The 27,328-nt window shown below is 39.0% G+C and overlaps 1 protein-coding gene across 1 annotated transcript; it reads left to right on the top strand.

Annotated features, from left to right (window-relative positions):
- Positions 1–251: 251 nt before the first annotated feature.
- On the top strand, positions 252–26,474 carry TMX4 (thioredoxin related transmembrane protein 4). Its single transcript, XM_061461585.1, has 8 exons — positions 252–460; positions 9,298–9,413; positions 14,532–14,577; positions 15,593–15,721; positions 16,698–16,743; positions 18,929–19,030; positions 21,484–21,547; positions 22,755–26,474. The coding sequence occupies exons 1-8, from the start codon at positions 267–269 to the stop codon at positions 23,039–23,041; spliced, it is 984 nt and encodes a 327-aa protein (XP_061317569.1). The 5' UTR covers positions 252–266; the 3' UTR covers positions 23,042–26,474.
- Positions 26,475–27,328: the final 854 nt, after the last annotated feature.

Raw genomic sequence — 27,328 nt, forward strand, 5'->3', positions numbered from 1 at the left:
GTTATGGGCGCCCAAATAGAAGAAAGACTCATGAACCTGCCGAGTGCGCTCCTGCTTGCAGCGGGAGCCGGGCCTGCAGCCTCCCTCCGCGCCGGTGACACCGAGGTCCACCCGGTTTCGGTGCCGAACCGCCGCCGGCTCGTCCCGTACCACAGGTCCCCTCAGGGGGCGGCTCGCGCCCAACGGCCGCGCCGCGCGCTTCCCGCCCCCCGCGCGGGCCCCGCCTCCGCTGGCGCCCTCACTTCCTGAGGGCGGGCGGGTGGAACATGGCGGCGGGCGGGCTGAGGTTTGTTTTTGGTGCCGTGCTGTTGCTCTTCTTCCTCGCAGGGCTGCTGGGTCCCGCCGCCGGTATCTCGTCCTTGCCCTGGGCGGGCAGCCCCGGCGAGCCGCGGAGCCGCGTGCAAGTGCTGGGCGGCTCCAACTGGAGCCTGGTGTTGCAGGGCCAGTGGATGTTGGAGTTGTGAGTAACGGCCGCTTTCCCCCACCCCACCACCATCACAGGCAACGGGAGGGAAGAAATGGGGGGAAGTCCCTGTATGGGGTGGTCGGCGTGGAGCCCGTCCCGGGATGCATCCGTACGGACGGAGAGGGGCCGGGCGGTGCCGGCCTTCCTGTCCCGCTGAGGGGGGTGCGGGAGCGGCCGCGCTCCTTACCCGCCCCATGCAGTGGCAGGCCCGGGAAGGGTGTTGAGGGACACAGGGAAGGATTCCTAATGGCTATGGTCCCCGGTTCCACCAAGCGTTGCGGGCCCTGGGCTTGCAGGCACACGTTCACCTTACCTGAGATGATCGGGTAAAAGGAGCTTTCCCTCAGGTTCTCGTCCTGAGCGGGCTCAGTGCACCCCAAGGTTAAACCGGGCACATTTCAGTGAGCTTATCGGCGGTGTTGTTCAAGGCAACTGGCTGTTAGGGAATAGTGTCGGGCTCTACACCTTGCACTGCTTACCTGTTTGGGACTTTTGCTGGGTTCTGTGCAAGAGAGGAAGGCCGAATTTGGTAGGTAATATTTAGTAGAAGCAGGCTTCTGAACTGTGTGTGTTACACAACACCCTGGTACCCTCACTGCTGGCTGCGTTGGTCTGGAAGAGATCTGTGTCTTCAAGGGAGATTCATCACCTTTCATTAACTTCTCAGTGCTGATGTTGCTTTATTCTGGTGATAGATAGAAAGGTCTGCCTATTGCTGGCTGGGGGTTTCATAGAATCGTGAATCAGCTAGGTTGAAAGAGATCTTTAAGATGATCAGGTCCAACCATCACCCCAGGACTGCCAAGTTTACCACTAAACCATGTCACTGAGGGCATCTACATGTTTAAGTGCTTCTGACTAACTATAGTGGTGTCATGGCTTCACTTGTAGCATGATACTGTTCTTGAAACCCAGGTAAAGTTTTCTTGTTGGAGGCTAGCTCACCTGCTTATGTTCAGAAGGGGGGAATGGAACTTGAGTGTTGTTTAAAGATAGCAGTTAAAAAAGTAGTTTAAGTAGGCCATATGCTCACATGATATCTGTGTGTTGTGCAGTTATGAAATAGGATTTTATTGGGGCGTGTGTGCTGCTGTTTGTGGAAGTTCTTGAGTTTGAAACTGAGTTGCCCATCAACCTCTGAGCTTGTGTTCCCTCATAAATACTTACCCAGCTGCTTTAAGTTTTCTTTTAATACTGGATTTGAGTTATCCAGCCTCTTATTTGGGGGAGGGACTGTCACTTCCCCGAGGGCTTTACTGTTCAGAATCCTACTGGACACCTGGTATTAATCAGTGAAGAGATGAGAATAATCCTGAAATAGTTGATTGAGACACCCAGGGATCCTCACTGTTGTGGCTAAGGATTTGGATTTGATTTTGAGTACCTTTTTCCCCTTTTCATTTGTTGTGTTCTAAAAAGTGGGAGAAGAGATGATCTTGGAGTGGGAGAAGATAAGTTTATTTTGTAAATGGAACTTTTTCCACTTCTGGCATCCTAGTCCTGTGTGCAAGCTGTGGTTTCAAAGTTACTGATTCATACACGTGTTGGTGAGTCTTAAGGAGGAGAAAGGTTACCCATGGTGATTCAGAGCTCTTTCTAAGAGAAAATACTTAAATAATTAGTGGGGCATGCCTCTGAGGAAGAAAGAGGAGAGGAACTGACTGAAATCAGTATGGTTGGGGTAGTGAAAGTTGGAATCCTGTGAGACTTTACTTCACTTGAAAGATTGTACTGTGGTTTGGAGTGACAAGTAGCTGACAGTAGCGACAGTGGCGAAGTTAGCTTTATAGCAGAATATGGTACATGTTGCTGCATTGCTTGAAATAGGCTTATTTTTATGTACAGTGTTTGATGTGTGAAAGACCCTTGGCTCTCCGTGCTGCTTTCTGTGGTACAATTCTAGCAGTTTCTGCTTTTCTTCCAAATGAGAAAGAACTGTTCGTTTTATTGTGGATGATAACTCGATGCTGCTGTTCTGTTAGTGAGAGTTTGAGATTTCTAATTGTGTCTAAAAAGGCTTGAAGCCTTCTGCCCTGGTAGTAATGAGTGCTACTACTTCTGTTTGATGTCATGCTTTGGATTTGTGAAAGTAGTGTAGATACGTTAAAGTATGCCAGCACTTTGTTATTGTTCTCAGGTGCACAAAGAGAGAAACTTAAGTCAGAAATTACTTGTGTGTGGGATTTGTAGTCTAAATGGGACTTTTCTTCCTTCATCCCTCCTAGCTGACTAGGCTGAAAGCATTTAGTTATTCATAGCTGACAAAATTGTACGCACTGGAAGCACTGCTGCATTTCATTGATAAAAACATCTGGATCACTTTGTGTTCCTGAAAGATATTGCAACACTTTTTACTTACCGTTACTATCGCAGCACACAGATCCTCACTGAAGTGCTGTGAGCATGATGCTGGAAGGAACCGTTTCAAAAGGTTTCCTTATTGACTTGTTTCTAGTCTGTAGCTGCAAGATAATGATTTGTTAATGTGAGGAGTTTTTCTTTTGTCCTTAATATTGTGCGTGTCAGGAATATGGAAAATTTCTAGTCTGTTCATTTGAAAGTACATTTTGCATTTGGACACATAGCTTGCTCCAAGCTTGATTTGTCTTAATTTAACAGTAGATTCAGACAAACAGACAACCCCCTCAACAATAAACTTGTAGGCTTTGTACCTCTAGTTACAAATGAAACTATTTAATATGCTTCTGTTGCACATGCAGTACTTTAGGTGTTTGCCCATCAGAGAAAACTCTACTTTAGTTGCCAAACAGGGTGTTAAATGCTTTGGTTCCTTCTTGTTTCAGTACAAACTTTAGTGCTGTGTGTATCTAAAAAATAATCGTTTATCTTCTATTTTAATTCTAGCCAGCTGAAAATTGAGAGAATAGTGTAAGCAATAGTGATGTTTTCAAGGCTTGTTTATCATACCTAATTTCTAGGCCTATAGTTTATTTTCTCATTGTCATTTATCATTAAACATTGTCTCCCTATCTAGTAAAACAGATTATCATAAGGGTTCCGTCCTCCCATTAGCACTTTTGTCTGTAGTTTTATGGGAGTGTGCTGCAAATCTGGCTATATGTTTTGGTATTTAGATGTTTCAAGCCATTTGTTTAAAAGCATTAAACCACTTTGTGTAAGTAAACTTTTGAATAATACTAAAAATGATTTAACAATCACTGTAACTTAACTGTAACTGAGAGTTCAGTACGATTGGGATTTTTCTGTCACCTGTGACAGTATAGTCTCTTACTCATTCTCAGTTTGTTGGTATCCAGGTTTCTCTTTGTCCTATCCCTAAAATAACCCAAAACAAAACCACCACTACACAACTAAAAAGTAGGGGAATGAAAAATGAAGTTAACAAAGCTCTGGTTCTGAAGCACCTGCAGCCCTCTTGACTGGGATCAGAGGAAGTGACCAAATTATCTATGGACTCTTATTTAATAACTGAACATGTGGCTCATTACTGTGCTGTGCATTGCCTGAACAGCAGTTGATACAATGTGAAACTGAAATATCCTGGTAGCAGATGCCCTACTATTATAGAAGGGAACAAAACTATGTGGAATGATGGAACTTAATCTGCTGAAGTTCTAGAAGATTCCACATAATTTTTCAGTGATTGATTTGCTTTCTGATTTAAAAATAATTTTTCCATCTTTAAAAAAATACAAAAAGCTTTTGAATGGAAAGTTGTTGGGGTCTTTTTTTGAATTGCAGATGGTATTCTTGTCTTTTTCTTGTTTTTGAAACTAGAGAGCTGAATAATGAATAATTATGATATACCCTGCTTTGCTTCTCATCCTGTTCTTGGAAGTTTAAAATGCATTTCATTACTGAGCTGTTTAACAAGTGGAAATAGCAGTTGATATGTTAACTTGGAGAATATGCTTTGGCTTGTAGTTCATCGCAGAGCTATTCATGATGTTGAGCTTGCGTCCTGAAACAGCTTCCCCAGAGTGGTCCTTGGTGTGTCGTCATTTCAGCAGGCTCACCCATGATCTAGGGCATGTGAGTGAGGCTTGGCTGGAGAATCCAGGGAAGAAACCTCCTTTGTTTGCTGTTTGGCAGTTTGTAAAGAAACTTGGTTAACTTCTGTGGAGCAGCTGGTTTTGCATTGTGAGGTCATGCCTGACTGTTTTGGAGGGGTTTTGGCCCACTGGAGAAAGCTGCTTGTCAGCTTCCGGAGCATGTATTATTGTGGTGCAGGTCTCGGTAGATTACAGGGACTGACTTTTGTATCTTTGGTACCACCTGCTCACTCAAAAACTAGACTAAAACTATACAGTTGACCTTCTGAAGCTTATTGTTTGTTGAAACTACAAAGCTGCCTATCCTTCCTCAAGACCTATATGTGTTTAGGGACGAGGAGGGATCAAATGATAGCCTTAAGGTAACACCCAAAGACAACAGGCACTGTCTTTTTTGCTTTGTATGCTTATGAAATCTATAGCAATAAGGCAAAGCTACTTAAAAGACTAAAAGTAGTAATTATTTCATGCTGATACTGCTTTTAGCAGCTTATTAGGTACTCTCTCAACATTTGGACCTCAAATTTTAATAGTACTCAGAATCTGAAACCCAGCGAATAGCTTGGTTTCCGGTAAGCTATGTGTCTTGGATCAAGAAAAACTAGACTAAATGGGGATACTTTCCTTTTGCCTAATTTGCTGTTTTCTCTTCAGCAAGGCCTCTCCTGCTTGTATCCACAAGCTGCTTTTTCCTTTATTCCTGGTTTCTTGCAACTTTGTGGAATTGCCATCGAAGCGTAGAATGGTATTTGAGGTTACGTCTGATTGCTGCTGATAGTGTTAGCAAGAAAGCAGATAAAAAGAGACAGTTACATTCATTTGAACATGAGTGAATTGGTGAATTCACTACCCAGGCAATTACAAGAAAGGGGATTGGTGGCTTGGAGTGGGAAAATCAGTAAATCTTAGTGAAGTCATTCTGAGTTTACTGATCAACTCTAGTGAATGGCACATTTGCTCCACCTAGTTTTAACTGAAGTATGTTTTTTATTGCAGCCGTCAGTGAAATTGCTGGTATTTGTAAACCAAATTTTCATCTTTTATGCTGTAGATCAGAGATAGACACAGACTTTGTCTTTGACTTTAAGAGTTTGAAATTTTGCTTTTGGATTGCTTTCTTTATGCTGTCTGAAAAAGCTTCAGGTGTTGTAATGGATTGGAGTAGGAACTTGAAAACACCCAGCTACTTTGAAATAGTGATAATAATCCACTTGGGTCAATTGTTCTTGCAATGCACCTGACCAAAAGATAAATAGTTGTTTTATTTGTGGAGAGTAGACAGTGAGGATATTTGAATTGTAAAACTTTGTGCTACATAAGAGGTCTGGTAATGCCACAAATGAAATACGTGTTGAGAAATGGGCTTTACCTGCCTGCAGTGAATAACTTGGCTATGTGTAATTTACAGTTATGTGGTGTTTTAAATCTGATTTTTAAATGTGGAGTTCAGTAAATTGCTTTTTAATGTGCAACAGGATACTGAAAATTCCTTAACCAGGTGCCCAGGTCTTGATTTAAATTCCAAAGGACTTTGATTTTAAATTGGAAAGACTTGAGTGATGTTTATTTGGCACATTTGTAGGGCACAGTGAAAACAAGTTAATGGCTAAAGGTACCCCCTTGTGCAAAGGGAGAAGCTGGAGCAACAGCCCCCAAGTTCGGTGGTGTTAACAAGGTGCTAGTTATGTCTTTGTGTGTCTGTGGAGTATGGCCTTTTATAAGTGACCTGGTCTTGCGTCTTATGACTTGATGAAAAATAATGCAGGCTGGTTTCACAGCACACACATGGATCTGCTTTTATACTCGTACAGATTTTTTTGTCTGGGGAGTATAAGAATGATAGTTATACAATGACTCCTGTAGGAATACGAATCAGCCACAGTTCTAAAGGATTCATTAGAAGCCCACATTGAAATAAAGTACTTCCTTAAGCTTCATTTCTTCAAGGTGCAGAAAGCTTTTGGAAACTTTTGATAAACGTGACCTAAGTGTTTTACTCTTCTGTAACTTACTGAAAGAAAGGTTTAAAGACTGGGAGAAACATTAAGGCAGTCCTGGATTCCTTAGTGCTTCAAATGCTGCATAACAAATGGAAGACATTAAACCTTGGAAAAGTGAGGCTATTAAAGTAAACAGTGGTAACTCTTGAAAAATCTGATATCCATTGTAAGCTCTCTCTTGTATATGTGTAGGGACGGGGTGTTTACTGGCTGGCAAAATTGGACATGTAATTTCAGGAATGTAAAGTAAATATTTTAATCCTGATTGCCTATGCCAGTGTTCAGCATGAGTGGATGGATCTTGTCGCATCAGATGTGACTGTTGCCATCCCATATCCAGTGCTCATAATAAAAACTAGGAAGCCAATGACCTGAGGCTGCTTGTGAAGTTTGCTGTTATGTTCAGTGACAACCAAACTGTGAAATAGGTGGATTTTAATGCTGCTTTGAGCTAAAGAAAATATTTATAATTACATTAATATCAGCCATATATAATGAATATTTCACCTGATTTCAGTTGGGAGAAATGCTCATGAATGTCAAATGTAAATGTTGATAGGGCCCAAATTTCTGTTTCAACATCAGATAGTGCCTTAAACAGGCTAACGAGTTATTAATCATGCACATCTCATGGTGTGAGTTTGATGCATTTAGAGAAGCTGCCTTTAGAAACCATTCCAACTTCATTCTTTCATTTTAGAGTGACATCAGCAGCATTATCTGATGGATATATGGAGCTTCTTACTTATCAGTCAAGCTACTGTCATGAAATAATACAGTATCTGTCAAACTATTAACTATTGTATGATTCTATGATTCTAAAAGCCCCCTATAGGCTGGCAGCACAATGGCAAACAGCACTGCATGTGAAACTTGTTTCCAGCATCTTTTTAAGATACCAAGGGTCTGTTTCTTGGCAGGAAAAGATTTATGTACTTTTTTGGGATATTCTCACACAGAATGATGTCGATTCGAAGAACCAAGGTTTTTGCTTTCATACTTAGAGTCATAAATTTCTAGTACAGTTAAATACAACATGTATTTTTAAGTTGTATCCTTTTAACTTCCAAATGTCACAATTTCCTTTTTTAAATACTGAGGTTTCAAAATTGCCATGAGATAATCAGAATAAGTTGGATTCTATCTCTTCTGTTTGGAATTATGTGGTTTAGGTTCAGTCTTATTTACATGAAACATCTGCAGGTGGCTGGGGAGATCTCTGTCCACAGCCACTACCAAAGTAAATATTCCTGATCAGAAGAGACCCAGAGAACAGGAAGTGCCATTCTTTAGGTCAGATAGTAGTAGTGGCAGAGAAACTGAAGTAGTAAGGGAGTTCCTTTTAGAGGTCCCAGTTAGACTGTAGTAGTTATGTGGCTGACAAGGATATTGGACTCTGCCCATGAAGAAGTTTGTTTCTGTTGCTAACAATGGATGAGGAGTGTGGTAGCATCTATGGATTACTGTGAGAAGTAGTGTGTCTCTAGACCCACAACTTTTGCTACTGGAAATCTGCATATATACATTTCCACCCCCCACCCCCCTCCCCCCAGTGCATTAGCTTAAATCATGTACAGGTATCTTTTCCTTTGCAAAAGGGTAAGTTTGTGTATGGCCAATTGCCATGGCTCAGTTACATGCTATACCTAGCTTTTATGTGTTACCTTAATAGCGTATATGCTAGACCATTGCCAGCTGCACAAGTTTGACACAGAGTTTGTCAGCCAAGTTGTAAAATACGTGTAGATGGCAAATAGGGGGTTATCAGCGTTTAAACATTATCTGATATTATCCTTTCATATTAGAAGAATCACAGAATCATAGAATAGTTAGGGTTGGAAAGGACCTTAAGATCATCTAGTTCCAGCCCCCCCTGCCATGGGCAGGGACACCTCACACTAAACTGTGTCACCTAAGGCTCTGCCCAGCCTGGCCTTGAACACCGCCAGTGTTGGACCATTCACAGCTTCCCTGGGCAACCCATTCCAGTGCCTCACTACCCTTAACAGTAAAGAACTTCTTCCTTATATACAATCTAAACTTCCCCTGTTTTAAGTTTTAACCTGTTACCCCTTGTCCTGTCACTACAGTCCCTAATGAAGAGTCCCTCCCCAGCATCCCTATAGCCCCTTTTCAGATACTGGAAGGCTGCTATGAGGTCTCCATGCAGCCTTCACTTCTCCAGGCTGAACAGCCCCAACTTTCTCAGCCTGTCTGTTCTTTGTGTTGATACTATCAGTAAGAACTGCCAACTTAGTTTGGTTATTCCAGTCAGTAGTATAGAAAACTCAGCTCTTGAAAAAAGCTTTTTTATTTTGCTGAAATTAATCCTGGGGGGAAAACAAGACTTGAGAAGGACATTCGGTCTGAGCAGTAGGAATTTGATATGCACTCCTTTTAAATATCAAAACATGCTGTCAGAAAGGGAATGTTTGGATATACTGAGTAGTGGGCTAAGGCAAATGTAATTTCTAGAAGTTCTGAGATGCAGGAAGTCAATGCAAAGTGTTACAGTGAAGGATAAAACTTCAGAGGACAGCCTGGCTTCAATAATTCAGATAGCTGCCACGGAAATGGATTTACTTCATATGCAAATAGAATATATCACAAATGGTGTGGGCCTTCCTTGGATATGAATTTCTCAAATCTGTGGAGATCTGGTTTTAATAACATGAGGAGGAATGTAGAGATTGATAAGAAACCTACTTGATTGTCTTTGCAGACTTGAAGAAAAATGCTAATTTTTTTTGTGATTGATACATATTTAATATATATTTAACCTGTCTTCCCTCTTCAGCTATGCTCCTTGGTGTTCAGCTTGTCGACAGATTGAAATGACATGGGAGAATTTTGCAAGGGAAAGTGAACATCTAGATATCACTGTTGGAAAGGTGGATGTCACTCAAGAACCAGGTACGGTATGAAACACTTATAATGAAAGGGATTATTTACTATAAGTACCACTTAGTATCTTGGGGTGTGCTTTCTTTTACTGGAATACCTGGGATACCAGCCAAGTCAGAAAAGAGGTTTCTAAATCAAAATAATGTTATCTACATTTTGTTTCTCCATAGAGTTCATACCTGTGAACCTAAGTTTATAAACTCGAAGTATTAATGAACTAGGGGAATTATCTGGCTTAATACTGTTTTAAAAGGGGCTTATTCTCTATTTTAATTACTTCACTGAAAGCTGTTGCCTGTCTCATTCTTCTCTCCAAACTATCCGCACGAGAATCTAGTTCTGTAGCCTCCAGTTACAGAGAGTTTCAGGGTGTGGTAACATTACCACAGGGTGAGCCGGCTTTAATAAGTTCTTAACTGTTTCCATGATGGTGCTGCATGATAGTCTTGTTTAATTTTAGTAGTGCTTTAAAGTAGATGTCACTGTTGTTTTCTGTTGGTGATGCACATCTGCAAATGTGTTTCTAAAAGGGGATTCCTAACTGTCCACTGAAACATGAATACAATCTTATTTATTCCCTTAGTGACACCCTCAAAAGTTCTGAACACGTTTGTGTAAGCAGTACCAATATTGTTTAAACCTCTGCATCTCTTGGGAGTGCTTCGTGCTTGTTTTGGCTTTGAGGGGATAAAAGATTTTATCGGCAGTATCAAAAGACTGATGGGGTTAGGCAGAGATATTACTAGAATTAAAAGGCTAAGCTTTACTGATTTTTACTTTTAACCATTAAAAGTATATGGAAAACATGTCCATTAGTTGAAAACACACTGAACAAGTGAGCTTTGTCAAATTAACAGCAGGGAAATTACTTAAACTCTGGTCTCAGATACAGCAATTGAAGTTCACAAGAAAATGACATCTGCTGTAAACCTTGTATGGGTTACTGATTTGTTAAAAGTTTAGAAGTATATAAAACCTTATGCCAAAAAGCTGCTGATGTGGGGCTCTCCTTTAGTGTGTATATTAATTTTTAACTGTATATTAAGCAGATGAATTTAAATATTACTTTTTTCATAGATGTAAATTTAAAGCCAACTCCTTCCCATTAACAAGCTAATGATTACTCCAGAGTTAAGGCTGCAGATTGGGTTTTGTTATAATCCTGTCCTTTTTTTCTTCCAATTAGACAGGAATTCTTTTGCTTATACAATATTCAAATAAAAGGATTTCCATCTTGATTGTGGATTTGGTTATGACAGACTTAAAAATGCACTTCTAAGAATGAAGGCTCTAAAAATAAAATACTTAAGGTCTCAAATTTTTCTTCCTGGTAAAAAAATTCGAATGGTCATGTTGGTATCTGAAGGGCTCACGTACTTGATGCTTTCTTTTGCCCTGAATTTTTCTGACTGCTGAGTGATGCCAGGTTCTTAAGACCTTAAATGTGACTTTAAACCATAAGTTCTTTAAATATTTCAATTTCTAATTGCTGAGAGTCTTGACCTCTGAGAATGTTTGACTTCTGCAAGTCAAAGGACTGACCCAAAGTGATGAATTTGTATCAAAGCAAGTGTAATATGCCTGAAATATTCAGGTCAGCACAAAGCATGAAAACTGCAGCCTCTTCTAAAACTAACAAATACCCAAACTAACAGAGATTTATTACGTATTTAACCTTTGGTGCTGATGTAATTTTGAAGATGCATGAGCTCCTTTGGAAGCTTTCCAAAGTTATTGAGGTATTTTTACAATAGGCTTATGCTTCAGCCTTTTGGTTGGTGTGCTTAAGGGCTTTATCTCGTGTTCTTGCTTGCACGACAGTACTTTAATTAGCTTTAGTTATATAACCCCTTCATCAAATTGAAAGTAGTAAGAAATGCATTAAATGAGAGGAAAACCACTAAATGAGTGTAGAGGTGCATAAAATTACATTTCCAAAGCCTGCAGGAGAAAGTAGCCATTCACAGTGCTTAATTACAGCAGATGCCCAAATACTAAGTCCACCAGAGCTTTAATGGATTCACAGCATATTTCAGTTGCTTGATCTTGTAGTGCTTAGTGTTTCGTTTTTTTCTATTGAAACACTCAGTATTTCAACATCAAGTAATGGAGATGCTTCCTGATCTTAAAGTTCTGTATATTTGTGGAGTCTTCTTTAAGCTTCAAATCCCAATATTTAGCTGTTAAAACAAGACTTCTTGCATCTTCTGTAATCTTCTTTGAGTAGTTATTGGATGAAAGCAGCTGTATTTTTAGGTGACATCTGTGTTCTCTGTATTTTAGGGTGTGTGTGTGCAAATACTGAAGGCTTTCTCCTGTTCTTGAGTAGCTGTTGACTTCATAGTGGGTGCATGTCGGTGTTTGATTTGCAAGCAAAGACAGATGCTTAATTGTATTTCAAGTTAACTACCCGGTTCAAGTTTGTATTAAGCACACAAGGCCGATTTAGTGTCTGTTCTTAGCCTTTTATAGCTGGCTGCTCACAACTGGTTTTACTGATCAAAGGATAAGCAACAAACCTCCAACTAAAATTGGGGGGGTGGTTAGATGCATTTTGGCAAAAAGATTTTTATATTTTATAGATGTCATTGTTTATTCCGAGACTGTTGATGGTAGCTTTAGATTAGGCTACTGGTAAGAGAGCTAGTTTCCTATTTGCCTGACTAGCATTTGTAAGAATTTCAGAGACTCTTTTCCGTATTCCTGTGACTTTCTCTGCTCTTAAGCTCATAATGTTCTTTATGGCTCTCCACCTAGGTTTCTCTTGTGCAGCTGTGCTGTCTGCTTGATTAATTCTACTGTACACTTGTGTTCTTGTTTACTTTATACCTCCCTGTGCTGGCACAGCTTTTAGCTGGTTTATAGTTTTCCACCACATTGTCTGTCATAGCAATAAAGGCAGAAAGCTGAAAAGTTGAAATGAAGATGGCTTCCTTTTTGGAACCTTAAAGGTGCTTGTACTTGGTTTGATTTAAACATCTTAAAAAAAAAATCCCATTGACCAACCCAAACAACAGCAACAACAAAAATCCCAGCCCGTAACCATTTTTGGCTTCTTCCATGAGGGAATTCACACTAGGAAAAACATTACTACTGAAACTTTTGAATGTACTTGGCTTAGTTCAGTCTGGCTCATGTTTGTCTCTAAAGACAGAAACTCTCTTGCTTCAGTCCTTTTTCCGCAGCTTATTCCTTGTGCCAAAAGATGTTTGCTTTATTGAAAGCCAAATTAGGACTTAATTTCCCAAAAGACTTTCACAGAACTTTATAAAAAGAAAGTTAAATAACTGATTTGTACTCTACTTTGATACTTTGTACGAATGGCAGTTGCTGGCTAGAGGAATTTAGCCCTTACTAATGGAGTTAGACTCTGTATCTAGGGGTTATAATCTCTGAATTACTTTTCTTTTCATCCCAGATAAACTCCATTAGTAGCACATTTTTCATTCCTGCAGTCTTTAAATTGATGTGTTGAATAATAAATGGTATTACAAAGCACTTAGGTGTGTGTTCTTCCTCTCACTTGCATGTTTTCTAATTGGTAGGAGGTGGTAGTGTCAAGTAGCCCTGACTTTCTTCAGATTTGGAAGCAGAGTGGAGAGAATATCTTCAGCTGACAGCTTGGCTAGTGGAGTTGTACAGCCAGCCTGCTTGTGAGATGTTAGGGGGCTTTTTGCTTTACAGCTGAGCCATGTGCTGGGGGATCTAGTGTACCTAATGCAGCAGTGAAGCTGGAAGCCCTGGCATCTATTACTCTGTAGCAATACTGAGTGCAAGGCTGGAGAACTTCAAACACCTTCTGCCCCTCAAGCTGCTTTTAGATGATTTGGTTTGGTTTTTTTACTCTGTCCTGTGAGTTACATTTTCATTTGCTAGTGATACTTGTAAAAAGATTGCTATGTATTTGCCAGTCAGTGAAACAGCCACTTTCAGTGTGGAGATTAATTCTAGTTAGCCTCTTGAAGCCCTGCTTCAACCTTCCTTTACCCTTTCTGCTGTCTTATGTCTGATGCTCAAAATGCTGGCATGATCCAGTATCAAAACAGGGCCTGCAAGGATGCTGGAGAGGGGCTCTTCATGAGGGACTGTAGTGATAGGATAAGGGGTAATGGGTTCAAGCTTAAACAGGGGATGTTCAGGTTAGATATAAGGAAAAAATTCTTGACTGTGAAGGTGGTGAGGCACTGGCACAGATTGCCCAGAGAATTGGTAAATGCTCCATCCCTGGCAGTGTTCAAGGCCAGGTTGGACAGAGCCTTTGGCAACATGGTCCTAGTGTGGAGGCATCCCTGCCCATGGTGGGGGATTGAAACTAGATGGTCTTAAGGTCCTTTCCAACCCAAACCATTCTGTGATTCTGTGACCCACCCTTCTGGATGGTGCAGAAATGACTCTTACGTCTTAAGTTAGCAGTATTTTACAGAATACTAAGACATCTGAAGCTTTATTGTTGATCTGTTCACATACCATCTGTATTTAGCTAGAGAGGAATGATGTATACAAAAGAAGGATAAGAACCTAGAAACATCCAAAATGTTGTCTTGCTACAGTCATGTTTATTAAAGAGATTGAGCCTTTCTACAGGGTATGACTGGTTATGCAGTATGTAGGGATCATTTGGAAGTAGTAACTTCTAGTCAGCTAGAGGATGGATTGTAAGTCATTATTGTCAATGCTGTCTTCTGTTGTGGCCCCACTTTCTAGATGAAACAAAGGTCATATGAATGAGACTATGCACAGACACAAGCACACAGCATCCTGGAATTATGGGTGTGTTAGTATGGCTCTTCTTTGTCTTGGTTGGAGGGGCACACTGCTGGTCTGGTCAGCAACTTAAGCTGTGTGCAGATACCAATTTAAGAAATCTGTGTAGAAAAATTACCTTGCAGTAAACATTCTTCAAGATCAGCATTTTACCTTAATTTGTTGGCGATATTTGGCGTCTGTTACAGTTTGTAGCATTTTTGAAGACAAACTGTTAACCTGTATTTACAAAAGAGTGATTATGCAGTCTGCTGCTTTCTAATCTACAAGTACAGATTTGTAGGTATTTATAGATAAGTCAGAATGCTGAGAAATTTCAGATTTATCTAACTATTTGATATGGTTTTTTTGTTCTCTTTCTAGGCTTGAGTGGTCGTTTCTTTATCACAACACTTCCTACAATTTACCAGTAAGTGTGTCATACTAGAAACAGTTGCCTGTTCCCGTATATATTTTTTCCTGTCCTGTTTGAGCAGTGGCATGGAAGATGAACAACTGGCTTATTTCACTGTTGTCAATCTCTAAAACATTCTTAGGAACTCCGTGCACTTAATGAACAGAAAGGTTGTACTTTTAACTTAAGATAGAAGGTTCTCCTACAGTTTTGTACCTGAAGTGATGCTTTTTCAGTCCAGAAACAGTACTTAGTATCAGTTGTAAAAGCTGCTGCAGGTTTGCAGCATTGCCTTCTAGAAACCTGACAATATGCGAGCAGACATACTTGACCTTATCGAAGTGTCACTAAAATTTCTCATTTGAATAAATGACTACATAGGTTGCATGTAAAACAGTACAGAAATTTTCCACTGTTGTGCTGCTTCTGTTACTGCTTAGAAACCTTCATCTGTTGACTCAGTACCAATATGTAGCTAATTCCTCCTCCTTGTCACTTGTAGTGAAAATGAAGGAATACTGATCTTTTATTTCAGTTCAGGTTATTGCAGGAATTTTGATTGTATGAAGTCCTCATCTTAGACTTTAGTTAAAGTGACTTTATTATGTTCTCTGTTATCAATACTGTTAAAAACAGATAAAAAAGATGCTTGCTGTATCTCTTCTCCAGTAAGATGTCATCCTTTAAACACTGAACCATTAATTAAATCATGGTATTCTAAGTTGTGTCTAGAAACGGTTTGGTTGTCAACCTTATGCTTTGTATGTGCTGTAGCATGAGTGAATATTTAAGAAAAAGAGCAGTTTTAATAAATGGCAAAAAGCTCATGCTGCTTAGAAACTGAGACTTTCAGCAGGGATTTCATTTTCAAAGCATACTGAAAATGCTTAGGTGTTCAACTTTGAGCAAGTCAAATCTATAGATAATGTATATGGGGATTTTGGGGTGGATTGGTTTTGGGTTTGGTTTTTTTTTACCGTGGATACAGTTTAAGGGATATCTCTGTTAATGCCTGTTTCTGGTTCTTCAGTGCCAATGATGGAGTATTTCGCAGATACCGAGGCTCACGGACATTGGAAGATCTTCAAGGTTATGTTTTAGAGAGAAAATGGGAAGCTGTGGAGCCTGTGGCAGGATGGAAGTCTCCATCTTCTATAATGTAACGCTTTGTTTTTATTAACAAGAAACATGTTTTATAGCTCATTATTCATTCAGGGTGCTATGTTGACAGCTTATAGACAAAAGGCCTTTATTCCCTAGACATGTAGGCTTTGCAGAAGCAATCTGTATTGACAGCCTACTTTTCAGTTTCCCACCTTTTAAAAGCAGTTTATTTTCTGCATTTGCTTTTGTTCATGCCTCCTAAGGCTTATTTATATCATCTTTGGAAGTACATATAGGAAGAAAGTTCAGCCACTGAGCATTATGTGTGAGTTTTGATATCTGCTGAGTACTGGAATTAAATGCATGTTTATGTAGATTATTACTTCAGGACTTGTGGCTATTTGGGGCAGGCAGCCTATAACTTGAAGGATTTTTTCTTTATTTGTGTACAAGGAAGTCCTGTGTCCTCCTTTGAAATAAGAAACAGTGTAGCGCTTACACACTAGATCAGAATTTGTTTTCAGAGCATTGGATTTGCTTTGAAATAGCATAGAATGCCTGCATGAGATAAAGGGTGAACCAAAGATGTGAGTGGCCTGAATTTCATTCCGGTTAAAGCTATTATGTGTAAATCCCTGTCAAAGGTCCAGTGAGTGCCCTTATTTTTCATCTGAGAATGAGGGAGAGCTGCAGGATATTTAGTAATGGGGAGAGGAGCTACAGGGCTACGTGCTGCTGTGAGATGGAGAAGAGGCAGTTATGACTGCACAGGGTTAAGCTTTGGAAATGCTATTTCTTGATTATGCTAAAATGATATTTTTCAAGTCCTTGCTGCAATGTTTTGCAGTGAGCTGGCTTAAATGAACATAATGCAGAGAAAATGTGTCTGTTTGCAGTAGCCTTCATCTGACAGTTACTGGGGCCTGAATGGCATTGAAAGTCTATAGAATCTTTTTCTAGTCCCTGTGTTTTGTTGTGTATCTCAATTCCTGTGTCTCTTAGAACCTCTTCCGTCTGTTTTTGTTTTCTAGGATGCATGGCATGGCAGGGCTATTTCACCTCTCCGAATATATCAGAGTAAGTAACTGTGTGGTAGTGTTTTCCATCCTCCCTTAAAATAATAATCTGTTTAGAAGTCAAAACCTAACTGAATATTTTTATTATCCTTTTATGAGACTTAAATTTTCCTTACGTTGACTGTACATTTGCTGCATCATATCTTTGCTCTGGAATTCTGCAGTATTAATAGACTAAGCCAAAAATAGCAGTTCGATTATAAAGATTATTAATACTGAAAATACTTACTGTTCTTATCTTGGTATAGTTAAAATGTCCTATCAAAGTGTGCTAACAGGTTAAAGTAGTTTTTTGAGAGCTGCTGCAAAAATGGCTGTAAACTACAGGAATATATTTAGTATCTACCAGGTTCTTTCACTTAATACTCTTCCTGAAGGCTATATCCAGGTTAATTTTCAGAGTTGTAAATCATGCTCTTCTGCAGTTTGTTTGCATCTAGTGTATTGCACAGGAGAAGAGAGGGTAATGGTTTTATTATTTTAGCAAGAATTTCTGCGTCTGGATTTCAAACTCAATGCCATTTGCATAGGAACAACACAAAATTGGACAGTAATTATCAGCAGTAAAGGAGAAATTCTTAACATACCCTGAAGTATGCTTGGAACTTAAGCACGTTTCAACATACTTTAATTTGGGAGCTATTAAAGCTTTTCCTGCAGCTTGCAAATACTGAGATTTCTCAGACCTTTCCAGTTTTGGTACTGTTCTTCCTCAAAATCTTCAAGTCTAGCCGAGATTGAGAGACTGTATTTGACTGTATTATAACGTGCTACAAGAAATTAATATAATAGAGTTTGAAAGAGTTTGTATTGCTTCCAAGTGAGTATTCTACCCAGAGTCAAACAAAACTTTCAGTTGTTAGGTTTCCTGTGCAGGCTATCTTTGATTCTTTGTTTCACTGGATAATACTAACTTTTCATAGCCTTCTAGCATTTCTCTGCCATGGTTGCTGTGTAATGATATTGTCTGTGTCTAGTTTCCTTCCTGAAAGATTAAATGCTCTGGGAAGAAACCTTCTCTAATTTGCTTTCCGAGAGATGAATATTACAGCTATACATTTCCTCGCTCTCTGCTGTGCCATTCCTGCATATGCTTTAATAAATGTTGGAAGCTGTTCTGACATTTAAATACTGAAATTCAAGGGTCTTTTTATTTAACCTTCAGAAAATGTTGATAGTGGTTCGTTTTCTAATGGATATGCTTTTGGAAGAGGTCTGATGTCATTGTTCACTTCCTACCAGCCTGTCTGACTCAATGTGATGTTCAGTCAGTTGGATTTGTAGGTTTGAATCACAGACTTCAAAGAAATGTTAATATTGTATTTGGGTTATCCTCTTTAATTTATAAGTGAAATCACTCAGTGTCTGCTTAGAGTGGCTCCTTTTAAGAACTAAAGATATTACATAAGAACTAAATGGTGTAATTTTAGTTAATGAATGAACTCCCAAATTTAAGGATGTATTTTGATCTTGTGCAGCTTCTAAGTGTCTACCACTCTGCTTCCCAGATGTAATTATGGGGATGAAGCTCTGCATGAGGTTAATTTTTTTCACTTGGTGGTGTGTTTATGAAGTGAATATGAAAGGACGCTTGATTTAAACCGGATTTGGTTTCTTCTTTGGTTTTGAAATGTTTAAGTTATAGGTTACCTTTCTTAAATAATCGGCTTCATAGACTTCTGTAGTGCTGTGACTGTAGTTATCATGGGTGCTTACTGTGCGGTCTCATTCCTACAACACAGGCTGTAAGAACAAATGCACAGGTTCATGCTGTGGGTTCATCATCAGACATTCTGTCTTTGACAGTTGGCACTTTCTTACAGAATATAAGGATAAAGAATGTTGTGATATTTTCCCGTGTGCTGTGAGGCTTCCTCATACATTTATCCACAGTAAGATGACATATGGCATCTCGAATGCTGAGTATCGTAGGAAGAAGGAATTGTCATCTCTTGCTTAAAAAGCCTCTTAATGTGAACAACTCCATAAAGAAAAACAAGCTTTAAATGGTATCAAAAGATTTATAGTATGACATTCCAGGGTGAACAGGGCTTGAGAGAGAAGACTTGAGTGTAAATACTGTTAAATGAAAGGTCTTAGAGATCAATTTATGTAATGGTGACAGCAGTGTAAATCACAAGTAGTTTTAGGTATGAAGTTATTAAATATCTTTTTCTCATTTCCAGCAAATTCATAGCTACTTCACTGGCACTCTTGGAATGCATGTTTGGATGTCATATGCAGTCTTCATCTTAGTTACTTTATTGATTGGCCTGCTCCTTGGTTTGGTAAGAAAACATATTGCTTTCTTTTTCTCAGTTGCCTAGAACTTTTGCTTTGTATTAAATTGTGGAAAAAAAAAACAAACAACTGGTAAGATATACTGAAGTACCTTATTTTAATGGTGTCTCTTTTCTCCCTGGTATCGAGTGATACAACGCATGGGAATGGTTCAGAGCTGTGCCAGGGAGGTTTAGACTGGACATTGGGAAGCATTTCTTTACTGAGGGTGGTCAAACACTGGACCAGGCTTCCTAGAGATGTAGTCGATGCCCTAAGCCTGTAAGTGTTTATGAGGCATTTGGACAATACCCATAATAACATGCTTTAACCTGGGCAGCCCTGAATTGCTCAGGCAGTTGGATTAAATGATTATTGTAGGTCCCTTCCAACTGAAACAGTCTAGTCTCTTCTAGTAAAATTCTCTAGTATTCAGTACTGCAGATCCACTCTCCAGTATTGTAGCCTATGTCTGGTAAAGGTTGAGACTGGTTCACTCAAATAAGTTCAATTCTTTATGCAATCCATACTTCAAGTTAGATTTCTTTAGCCCATCCCCTAAACAAGTGAGTTTTATATCATCCTCTTGTAAGAATTTGTACTTAAAGATTGAATGCATGTGATCAGAATTGTGTGAAGCCTTTAACTTTCTAAAAACGCTGTCTTGATGGATTTTTATTAGCTGGAGTGGGATTATGTTTGTGGGAGTTAGCAATTTAAGTGTGCTGCTGCACTCCTAATCAAAAGGATGGAAGTATGTTTTTTAAGGCTTTGAACATTCGGGGTTTAAGTGATTTACTCTATTCCTGGGCATAGCTTTGTGGTTACAGCTTGGTTTTAATGAAATCTGACTTCACTTTTTATGTTCCCCATGATCTTTTGGTTTGACTTCTTATTACTAATTGAAAAATGTGATCTCTCTTGCATCAGAACTGGTGCATTCATATATCAATCCCTAAAACATGCAGAAGGTTTTTTCAGACAAGCCTATTAGCTATATATGCAAATATTAAGGACCGTATCCTGAGCTCTCTGTTTCATCAGTGGAAACAGTCCAGAATTGCTTTACCTGTGGAGCTGGGGATTACTTCCTCTTGGAATATTTGAATGGCGTGGCTCTGTGACCTCTCAAATATCAATATTAAATGAGAAACTGAGCTGGAAAAGGTGATATAGATGGGAATAGATGTTTTCAGGTTAGATATCAGGAAGAAGCTCTTTACAGTGAGGGTGGTGAGGCCCTGGAACAGGTTGCCTAAAGAAGTGGTGAATGCTCCATCCCTGACAGTGTTCAAGGCCAGGTTGGACAGAGCCTTGGGTGACATGGTCTAGTGTGAGGTGTCCCTGCCCATGGCAGGGGGGAGTTGGAAGTGGATGATCTTAAGGTCCTTTCCAACCCAAACCATTCCGTGATTCTTTCGGACTAATTGTTTGATCCACGAGTGTGTTCTGCAACTACAAATGTGGTTTAAAGCAGTTATGCTGATAACTGGTTTAACTGACTTGTTTAACTAGCTGCTAAATTCATGTGGGAGGTGTAAAAGTTGTTTCTGGCACTTGGATCTCTGCCCTTCAGGCCAAAAATCAGTGATATAAAAGAAAATCAGGAGTGTGTTCTTGGTAGTATAGGGATTTGATTTTCAAAGCAATTTGTGTGTTTAGACACATTTTTATACACACGTGCAGAATTGTTCTGTGTGAGCAAAACTCTTTGATTATACAATTTACATAGTTGCATTTTTCTTTGTTTTAACTTTCATCACCAAATGAGTGCAAATCAAGGCGGTGTAACAAGGAGCAAATGAATATGAAGATTTAAGACAAACTTTCCTTATTCTTCCTTCACTTAAAAATATAAATAAAAAATGAAAAAGCTGAAAAAATGTAAAGTTAATCTCAGCTTTTTCTAACAAGCTTTCCAGTGATTGAAGTGTATTTCTTTAACATGGTCTCCCCTGTCTCTCTTTCTTCCCCTTTGCATTATTCTTAGCATGCAACAGTGAGACAAATATCGTCTGTGCATTTGAAGTTCTGCTTTAAATAACAAGCACAAAAGGTGGAAGTGCACATCATGTGTTGGAGAGCTGGGGTAGGGTTGGATTAACACCCTGAAATACATAAAATCTCGATCAAGATGATTTCCTAAGTTTTAAATAAATAAAAATACTCAGCTGTGTTTTGGGCTTCTCTTCTTCAGATGCCAGCACTTCCAATACTGAATAAATTTAGGGAAGTAGGAGGCAGAAACTTTGTATTAGAAAACAGAGAATGTTGGTTGGTATACGTTGAGAAAACATTCTTTCAGTGTTTTTATTTAGGTTTTATCTCTGAGGAAGAGAATATAATTTTCTAAATCTTATTGTACGTCTATCTTAAAAGGATGAGTAAGAAATTACTTAAAAGTGCAGGAACTGTTGGGATGATCTGCTAATAAATGTCTTTCCTTTTTATCTTTATGCAGATGCTGGTTTTGATTTCAGACTGCCTTTGCCCATCCAAGTCAAGATACAGCACTGAAACATCTGGTAAGTACTCTTTTAAGTGGGTGAGGTACTGTAGGTTTAAATGTAAACTTGTAGGAGGGAGGGCAGTACACTGTCTAGAACTTAGATGTGAACCAGTAATCCTGGTATTCATTTTAGTCACACTGACAAAGATTAATATGTTGGGCTCTAAAATATTGATATCGGAATATCCACCTGGAAGATAGCAAAGCAGAAAGAAAAGAAACCCCAAAACCCAGCAGTAATTTGCTCTAGCTTTCAGTGTTGAAGGGAGATACTGGTTTGTGTATTTTATGGAGGTGCCTATTCCCTAGACCTGTTGCTTAAATACAAAAGGAATTTGCTTGGCAGGACACTTCCACATCCTAATATAGGGAATATTTTATATTAGGAGATGCAACATTCTGAACCTGTTAAATTGTCTTCATTATTTGTTGTTGGGGAAAGGAGGAGATGGAGAGAATGAAATGAATCCAGAGACTGCAGGTGTGGAGACAGGGGAAGGTGTTGCATCTCCTTAAAATAAAATAACACCACTCACATCTTCCTGATCCTAGTTGGGAGGGCTTTTGAATATTTTGCTCCCTATGAACATGGGAGGCAAAACCTTGCACACAAAATATTCTCTTGTCAGCACCAAATGTGTGTTAAGTTCCAGAACACATTTTGGTACATTTGTGTTAAGTGAAGTCAAAACTTAACTGTACTGAAATCTGTTTTGTAGTTGTGTACATTTGTGTGTATTTGCTGTGAAGCTGAAGATGTATCTGTGACACTTGACGATAAGACTTTAGCCCAATCTAGAATTCTTATGTGTGCAAAAGCACCATCTTCAAAATCTTAGATGTTCCTCACTATCATAAGAAAAGCCCACCTATGCATACTGGAGCAGTATGCTGTCCACTTGGCTTACCTAAGTGTTTGATTTGTCTGATAATTATGCCTCTTCGGGGAGTCAAGTAAAATTGCCGTCTTTAGTTTGTAACTTGGTGGAACAAAATGAATGCTATCTTTGCCCAATATGCAAGAAAAACAAATGAAAATGGGAGAGAAATACTACTGGAGATTTATTTGAAATGATTGAAAGATAAAGAGAATGCAGTCCTGTGCAAGTTTGCAGTAATAAAGTTCATGTATATTCAGAATACATACATGGTGCTGTAACTTTAATAGACATTCTCCTAAGATTCATTCTAACTTCAGTATTTGAATCTCTTGATTTGTTCAGAAGAAGCGATTACGAAGGATAATGTAGAGAATGCTGCATTAGAAGAACAGGAAGAGGCTGCAGAGCTTTCCGCAGATGATGCAGAGGGGACTGCAGACGTAAAAGATGTCTCAGATGAGGAAGATGCGGCAAATTCAAGTGCTGATGACTCACAGGAGGATTTAGCACTTGGAAAAGAATCGGGGGAAGAAGAAATTGAAGACATAAGTGAACAGCCTTTAGCTGCTTCAGAGACTGAAAGCTCAGTAAGACAGCGTAAGAATCAGGTGGCTGATAATGGACTGTAGGGTTTTTTCAGTGGTGTATTGTGTATACTTGGACCAAAGACATATCAGACCCTGGGTCTGAAGCTGAAGCTTACACTTGATTTGTCATTTGTGTTTACACAAAACCTCTGTGGGTTACTTTTTGTTGTTTGGAGTTTTATTTTTTTTTTATTTTTTTTAATGCTTGCTTACTTTGTTTTTTAAGCACAGATGCTGTGTGTTGTATAACTTTAGCCATGACAATCAAAATAAGCATATCATATCTGTTTGAAGTCTTCTAAGAGAAAAGGGACATAAGTCTCAGTTCACCAGCTGTAAAATGGTATCTGTGCTTGTGTTCCTGTAAGCATTGACCTAAGCAAGATCAGGACTTCTAATTCTTCACAGTATCTTGTTAGACTGTTACTTTCCTGTCTGAATGTTTATTGTTTCCAAATGCCACAGAAGCATTAGCTAAGTGATACAGTAGTGAAAGAAGGCACCTTACTAGTCTTCTATTAAATGTTGTGTACCGTGGGTTTATTTTTATCACTTTCAACTGAAGCACCTTTCTCTTTCATTTTTATTAGTGTTTGTTTTGGAAGTTTATCATGCAGTGTGCCCCCAGGTTTTCCAGTTGTTGGTAATTCATGCTGCACAGCTCAAGTTTGTCAGCCGAGTCTTTTGACCTAAGGAGTTTAAGTAATTGAAAACCTCAGGCTCAGAAAGAATGGCAGCTAAATGTTTAAGATACGTTTGAACTTTTTAAAAGGCTTAAGGGAAATTATGTTGGTCAGGAGGGATTTTTGCCAAAGCACGACTTTTTTCTTCCTTTTTCCCCTTCAAGAGATTGAAGCAAGAAATACTCACTTTGCATTGTGTATTTCTTGCCAGTACAAGCTTGTCGTATGCAGTGTAGTTCTGCCATTTCCCACTCAGAATACTTGGGGCAGAACTCAAGCTGACTGCTTTAGTAATAGTAACTGAAGAGGCACTTAAGGTTTTAACCTTTGATTGCTTTTCTACTTTTTGCCACTGGAATCAGCACATTAGGAAAAGAGAGGGGCACAGGTGGGTAGTAAGGAGATGCTTTTTCTTCTTATATCAAGATAAACATATGTCTATTGCACTGTTTAAAGTGAAAACAGCTTGCAGGTAGACAGCACTAGGTGTGGTTAGAAAACTCAAGTCAGTATTTCCCTCCTTTGACTTGATTAATATATAAGGCTTTGTTTTCCTGTAAGAAATACCTACAGTGAGATCCTGTACGTTTCTGTTTTGTTGATGTGTGACTGCTTAAGATGTGTCTTAACCTTGATTAATTTTTATAGTCTATATTGTGTAAACCTTGCTAACATGCATGAATTTCATCTTGCTCTGCAAGAGTAATCACAGGTGAGATTGTCTCTCATTAAAGAGGCAAGTTGCAAGTGCAAAATGCTGGTTTCTTTTGAGACTGAAATTAATAAGGCCAATTTGTGTTGAAAGTTTTGTTGTTCCTTTTTTCAGTGCCCATAAAGAACACATTTCCTAAGAAAACTCAACTTTTCCTGTCTATGTTTTGTTGCATACTATGTCTTGGAAATACATGGTAGAAACTTTGCATTTGTCTGCACAAAGAACAAAATTACACTGCATATATTGAATATGAATTGTGAAAAAGAATGTTCTCAATCTGGAGCTTGAATTTCATACAGTGGACACATATAAATACACTTTCACGTGTGTGACAACATACACTTGATAATATATATATACATTGCACTGTAGTGAGAACAGTTGGTGGTATTTGGGTGTTGTCCCATGTAACGGGGCAATCATAGACGCTTGCAGACAGCAGAACTCAGTAGCAGTTGAGGTACATAGCAGCTTTTTTCTTTAAAAAGTAAAAATAAAACCAATCCAAAAAAAACCCCAAAACTAAACTCAAACTAAGCTTTTATTTGCAAAAATGGAGGAGACTGTGGCTACTGTAGTCCAGAAGGAAGAACTGTGCACTGAAAAGCTCAGAATACAGATTTGTTGTTTCCATTCTGTATTTGCTTTGTTTGTTATCTGTTCATCAGGAGCTCTTAAAAGCCTAAAGAAAAACAGAACTTTAACCATATTCCCTGAGAGAAGCAGGAGTTGATGTGTATGTTCAGATACATGAACTTGCATAAGAGTATATATATTCCCAAAAGTACCAGACACTGAAAAACATGTGGGACTGTATTCACCGCAGGTAATGGCGACTTTGATCTGGTCTTTCACATCATCATTAAGATTGGATAGTTTAAAATGAAAATACTCAGTATTCTCTGTTGAATAGACCTAACTGTAAGATCACTGTCTGATGAGTAGGGATTAAGTAGTGACAGCAGTTTATCTCTTGTGAGTCTGGAAATGAGCTATAGTTTAGTGTGAGGCAACCCTGCCCATGGCAGGGGGTTGGAACAATATGATCTTAAGATACTTTCCAACCCAGACCAGCCTATGATTCTTGAACATAGTATGCATGTCGTTACTCGGGTGTTTTCAACTAATAAAGTAGGCAATATTGCTGCTAATTCAGGCTTGACTATATTTGACATGTATTGAAGTATCTTATTAGAAAGATCACTAAATTGTGACAAAGATTTCAGACAAATAGGTGCTATGGTTGCATTGATATCTCCAATGTAGTTTTACACTTGTAGGAAAAATATTGTAGCGTGATACTGGAGATACTCAACTTTGACTAATGCTTATCTGGCAAACAAGCAGAAAACATTATAAAAGCTATATTTGTGCTTAACAGGAAGACCATTAGCTATGCTGTAAAAGTGTAATATTAATGTACTTTCCAGAACGAGGTTTCTTTCCCACTAAAACATCTTTTGCCTGAATCATGCAAGTATAGTACTAATTAGACTATTACAATAGTATTAAACTTGGTGTGTTTCCAACAGAAAAAGTCGGTATCAACCTTTTGTGCAATCTGAGTGTTCTGTTATCTCTGTTCTCTTATGATTAATTTTAACTTGTTCTTGCAGCCTCAGTATAGACAAAATGTCCTTGGAGAAGCTGCTCCTAATGCTGTTCAAAAGGGCTGTAAGGCTTGTAAACCAGAGCTGTATGTCAAAAATGACTTGAGGGGTTTTCTTTTTTTTTTTGAGAACCAATTTAAATTTCAAATAGGATGCATGCCATTCTGAAAACCAGTCCCTGCTGGAGCTCAACGTGAATGCTTAAAAGCAAGTCATTCCGAAAATCCAGCGGGTTACTTTGTAAAGAGGCTGGAAATCCAGAGCTCCCGTCCTTGAGATCTGGGTGAAACTTGTATGTGTGTCTTGGAATACTCTGTATATGCTGCAGCTGTGCTGGGCAACACTTGTTATGTGGGTTTCTTCATGGGAATGTTATACAGAATTGTCTTTTATATAAAAAGGTGTTGCAAATTTATACTTACGGGTTTTTTTACTGAAATTCCACATAAATTTTGTATTTATGAGGATGTTGTAGTTTTCATTTTCTCGGTGTGTAGATGGCTCATCTGTGTAGTTAACAAAAGATGATTCCTTTTTAAACTGCTCTTGATGTTAATAATAGATATTGTGACTTGCGAAGATTTCTTATACTCTAAACCAAACCTATACATTAATCAATTGCTTCTTTCTTACATGAGTGGGAAGAAATGCTTGGAAGAAGCATGCCTAGATTGAACGTTTCTCTAGGCTAAGCTGTATGCTCTTGAAGGTATAAAATGCAGCAGGGGCTCAAGTGCAGGCTGCTGCACAAAATAATGAAACTGAACCCTTGAGGGCTTCATCTCTATGTTAGTTTTGTTGGGTTTTCCCTCCCTGAGAAATCCACTAATTTCAAATTGTGTGCTAACTCTCTCACAGATCTGGTTTGCAGCAGGACATCCCTCTGCATGATGTGTCCAAAAAAGAAGTGTAAAGATTTAAATGGCACATCTGGTTGTAGTTCACAGCAAGCAGCCGTTGCTAAAGAAATGGGATTTAGGAGGAGGAAGTAACTACCAGGAACCACCAGTGCAAGTATTTGGGTGATGTAAACAACTATTAGATCAAGTTCACAGATGCATTCTCTTCAGGTGAGTATCCTGAGTAGCTGTGAACAGAACTTGCTGCATGGGTTGGGTGATTTGCCATTCACTTTAGTTTTCCTCTTTTCATTGCTTTCCTGATGTAAAATTGAAGGGGGAATGGGAGCAACTGAAACCCTTGGTTTACTATTTAATCAGCTGCTGCTTGGTCTGTCTCACGATGTGAGAATATGAAGTTTTCCCATGCAATACAGGCAGATGAAATACTACAGACAGTGGTAACCCCCAGCTCTGGCAAT

The sequence above is a fragment of the Pezoporus flaviventris genome, unplaced genomic scaffold (assembly GCF_033815535.1).
Source record: "Pezoporus flaviventris isolate CSIRO_AGI_PZ_B2104156 unplaced genomic scaffold, CSIRO_AGI_Pfla_v1 ptg000031l, whole genome shotgun sequence".
NCBI lineage: Eukaryota > Metazoa > Chordata > Aves > Psittaciformes > Psittacidae > Pezoporus > Pezoporus flaviventris.

Coding starts and splice junctions, on each gene's coding strand:
- TMX4 (XM_061461585.1), top strand. CDS start 267: ATGGCGGCGGGCGGGCTGAGGTTTGTTTTTGGTGCCGTGCTGTTGCTC. Junction 461..9,297: donor GGCCAGTGGATGTTGGAGTT/GTGAGTAACGGC, acceptor TTCCCTCTTCAG/CTATGCTCCTTGGTGTTCAG. Junction 14,578..15,592: donor ACACTTCCTACAATTTACCA/GTAAGTGTGTCA, acceptor CTGGTTCTTCAG/TGCCAATGATGGAGTATTTC.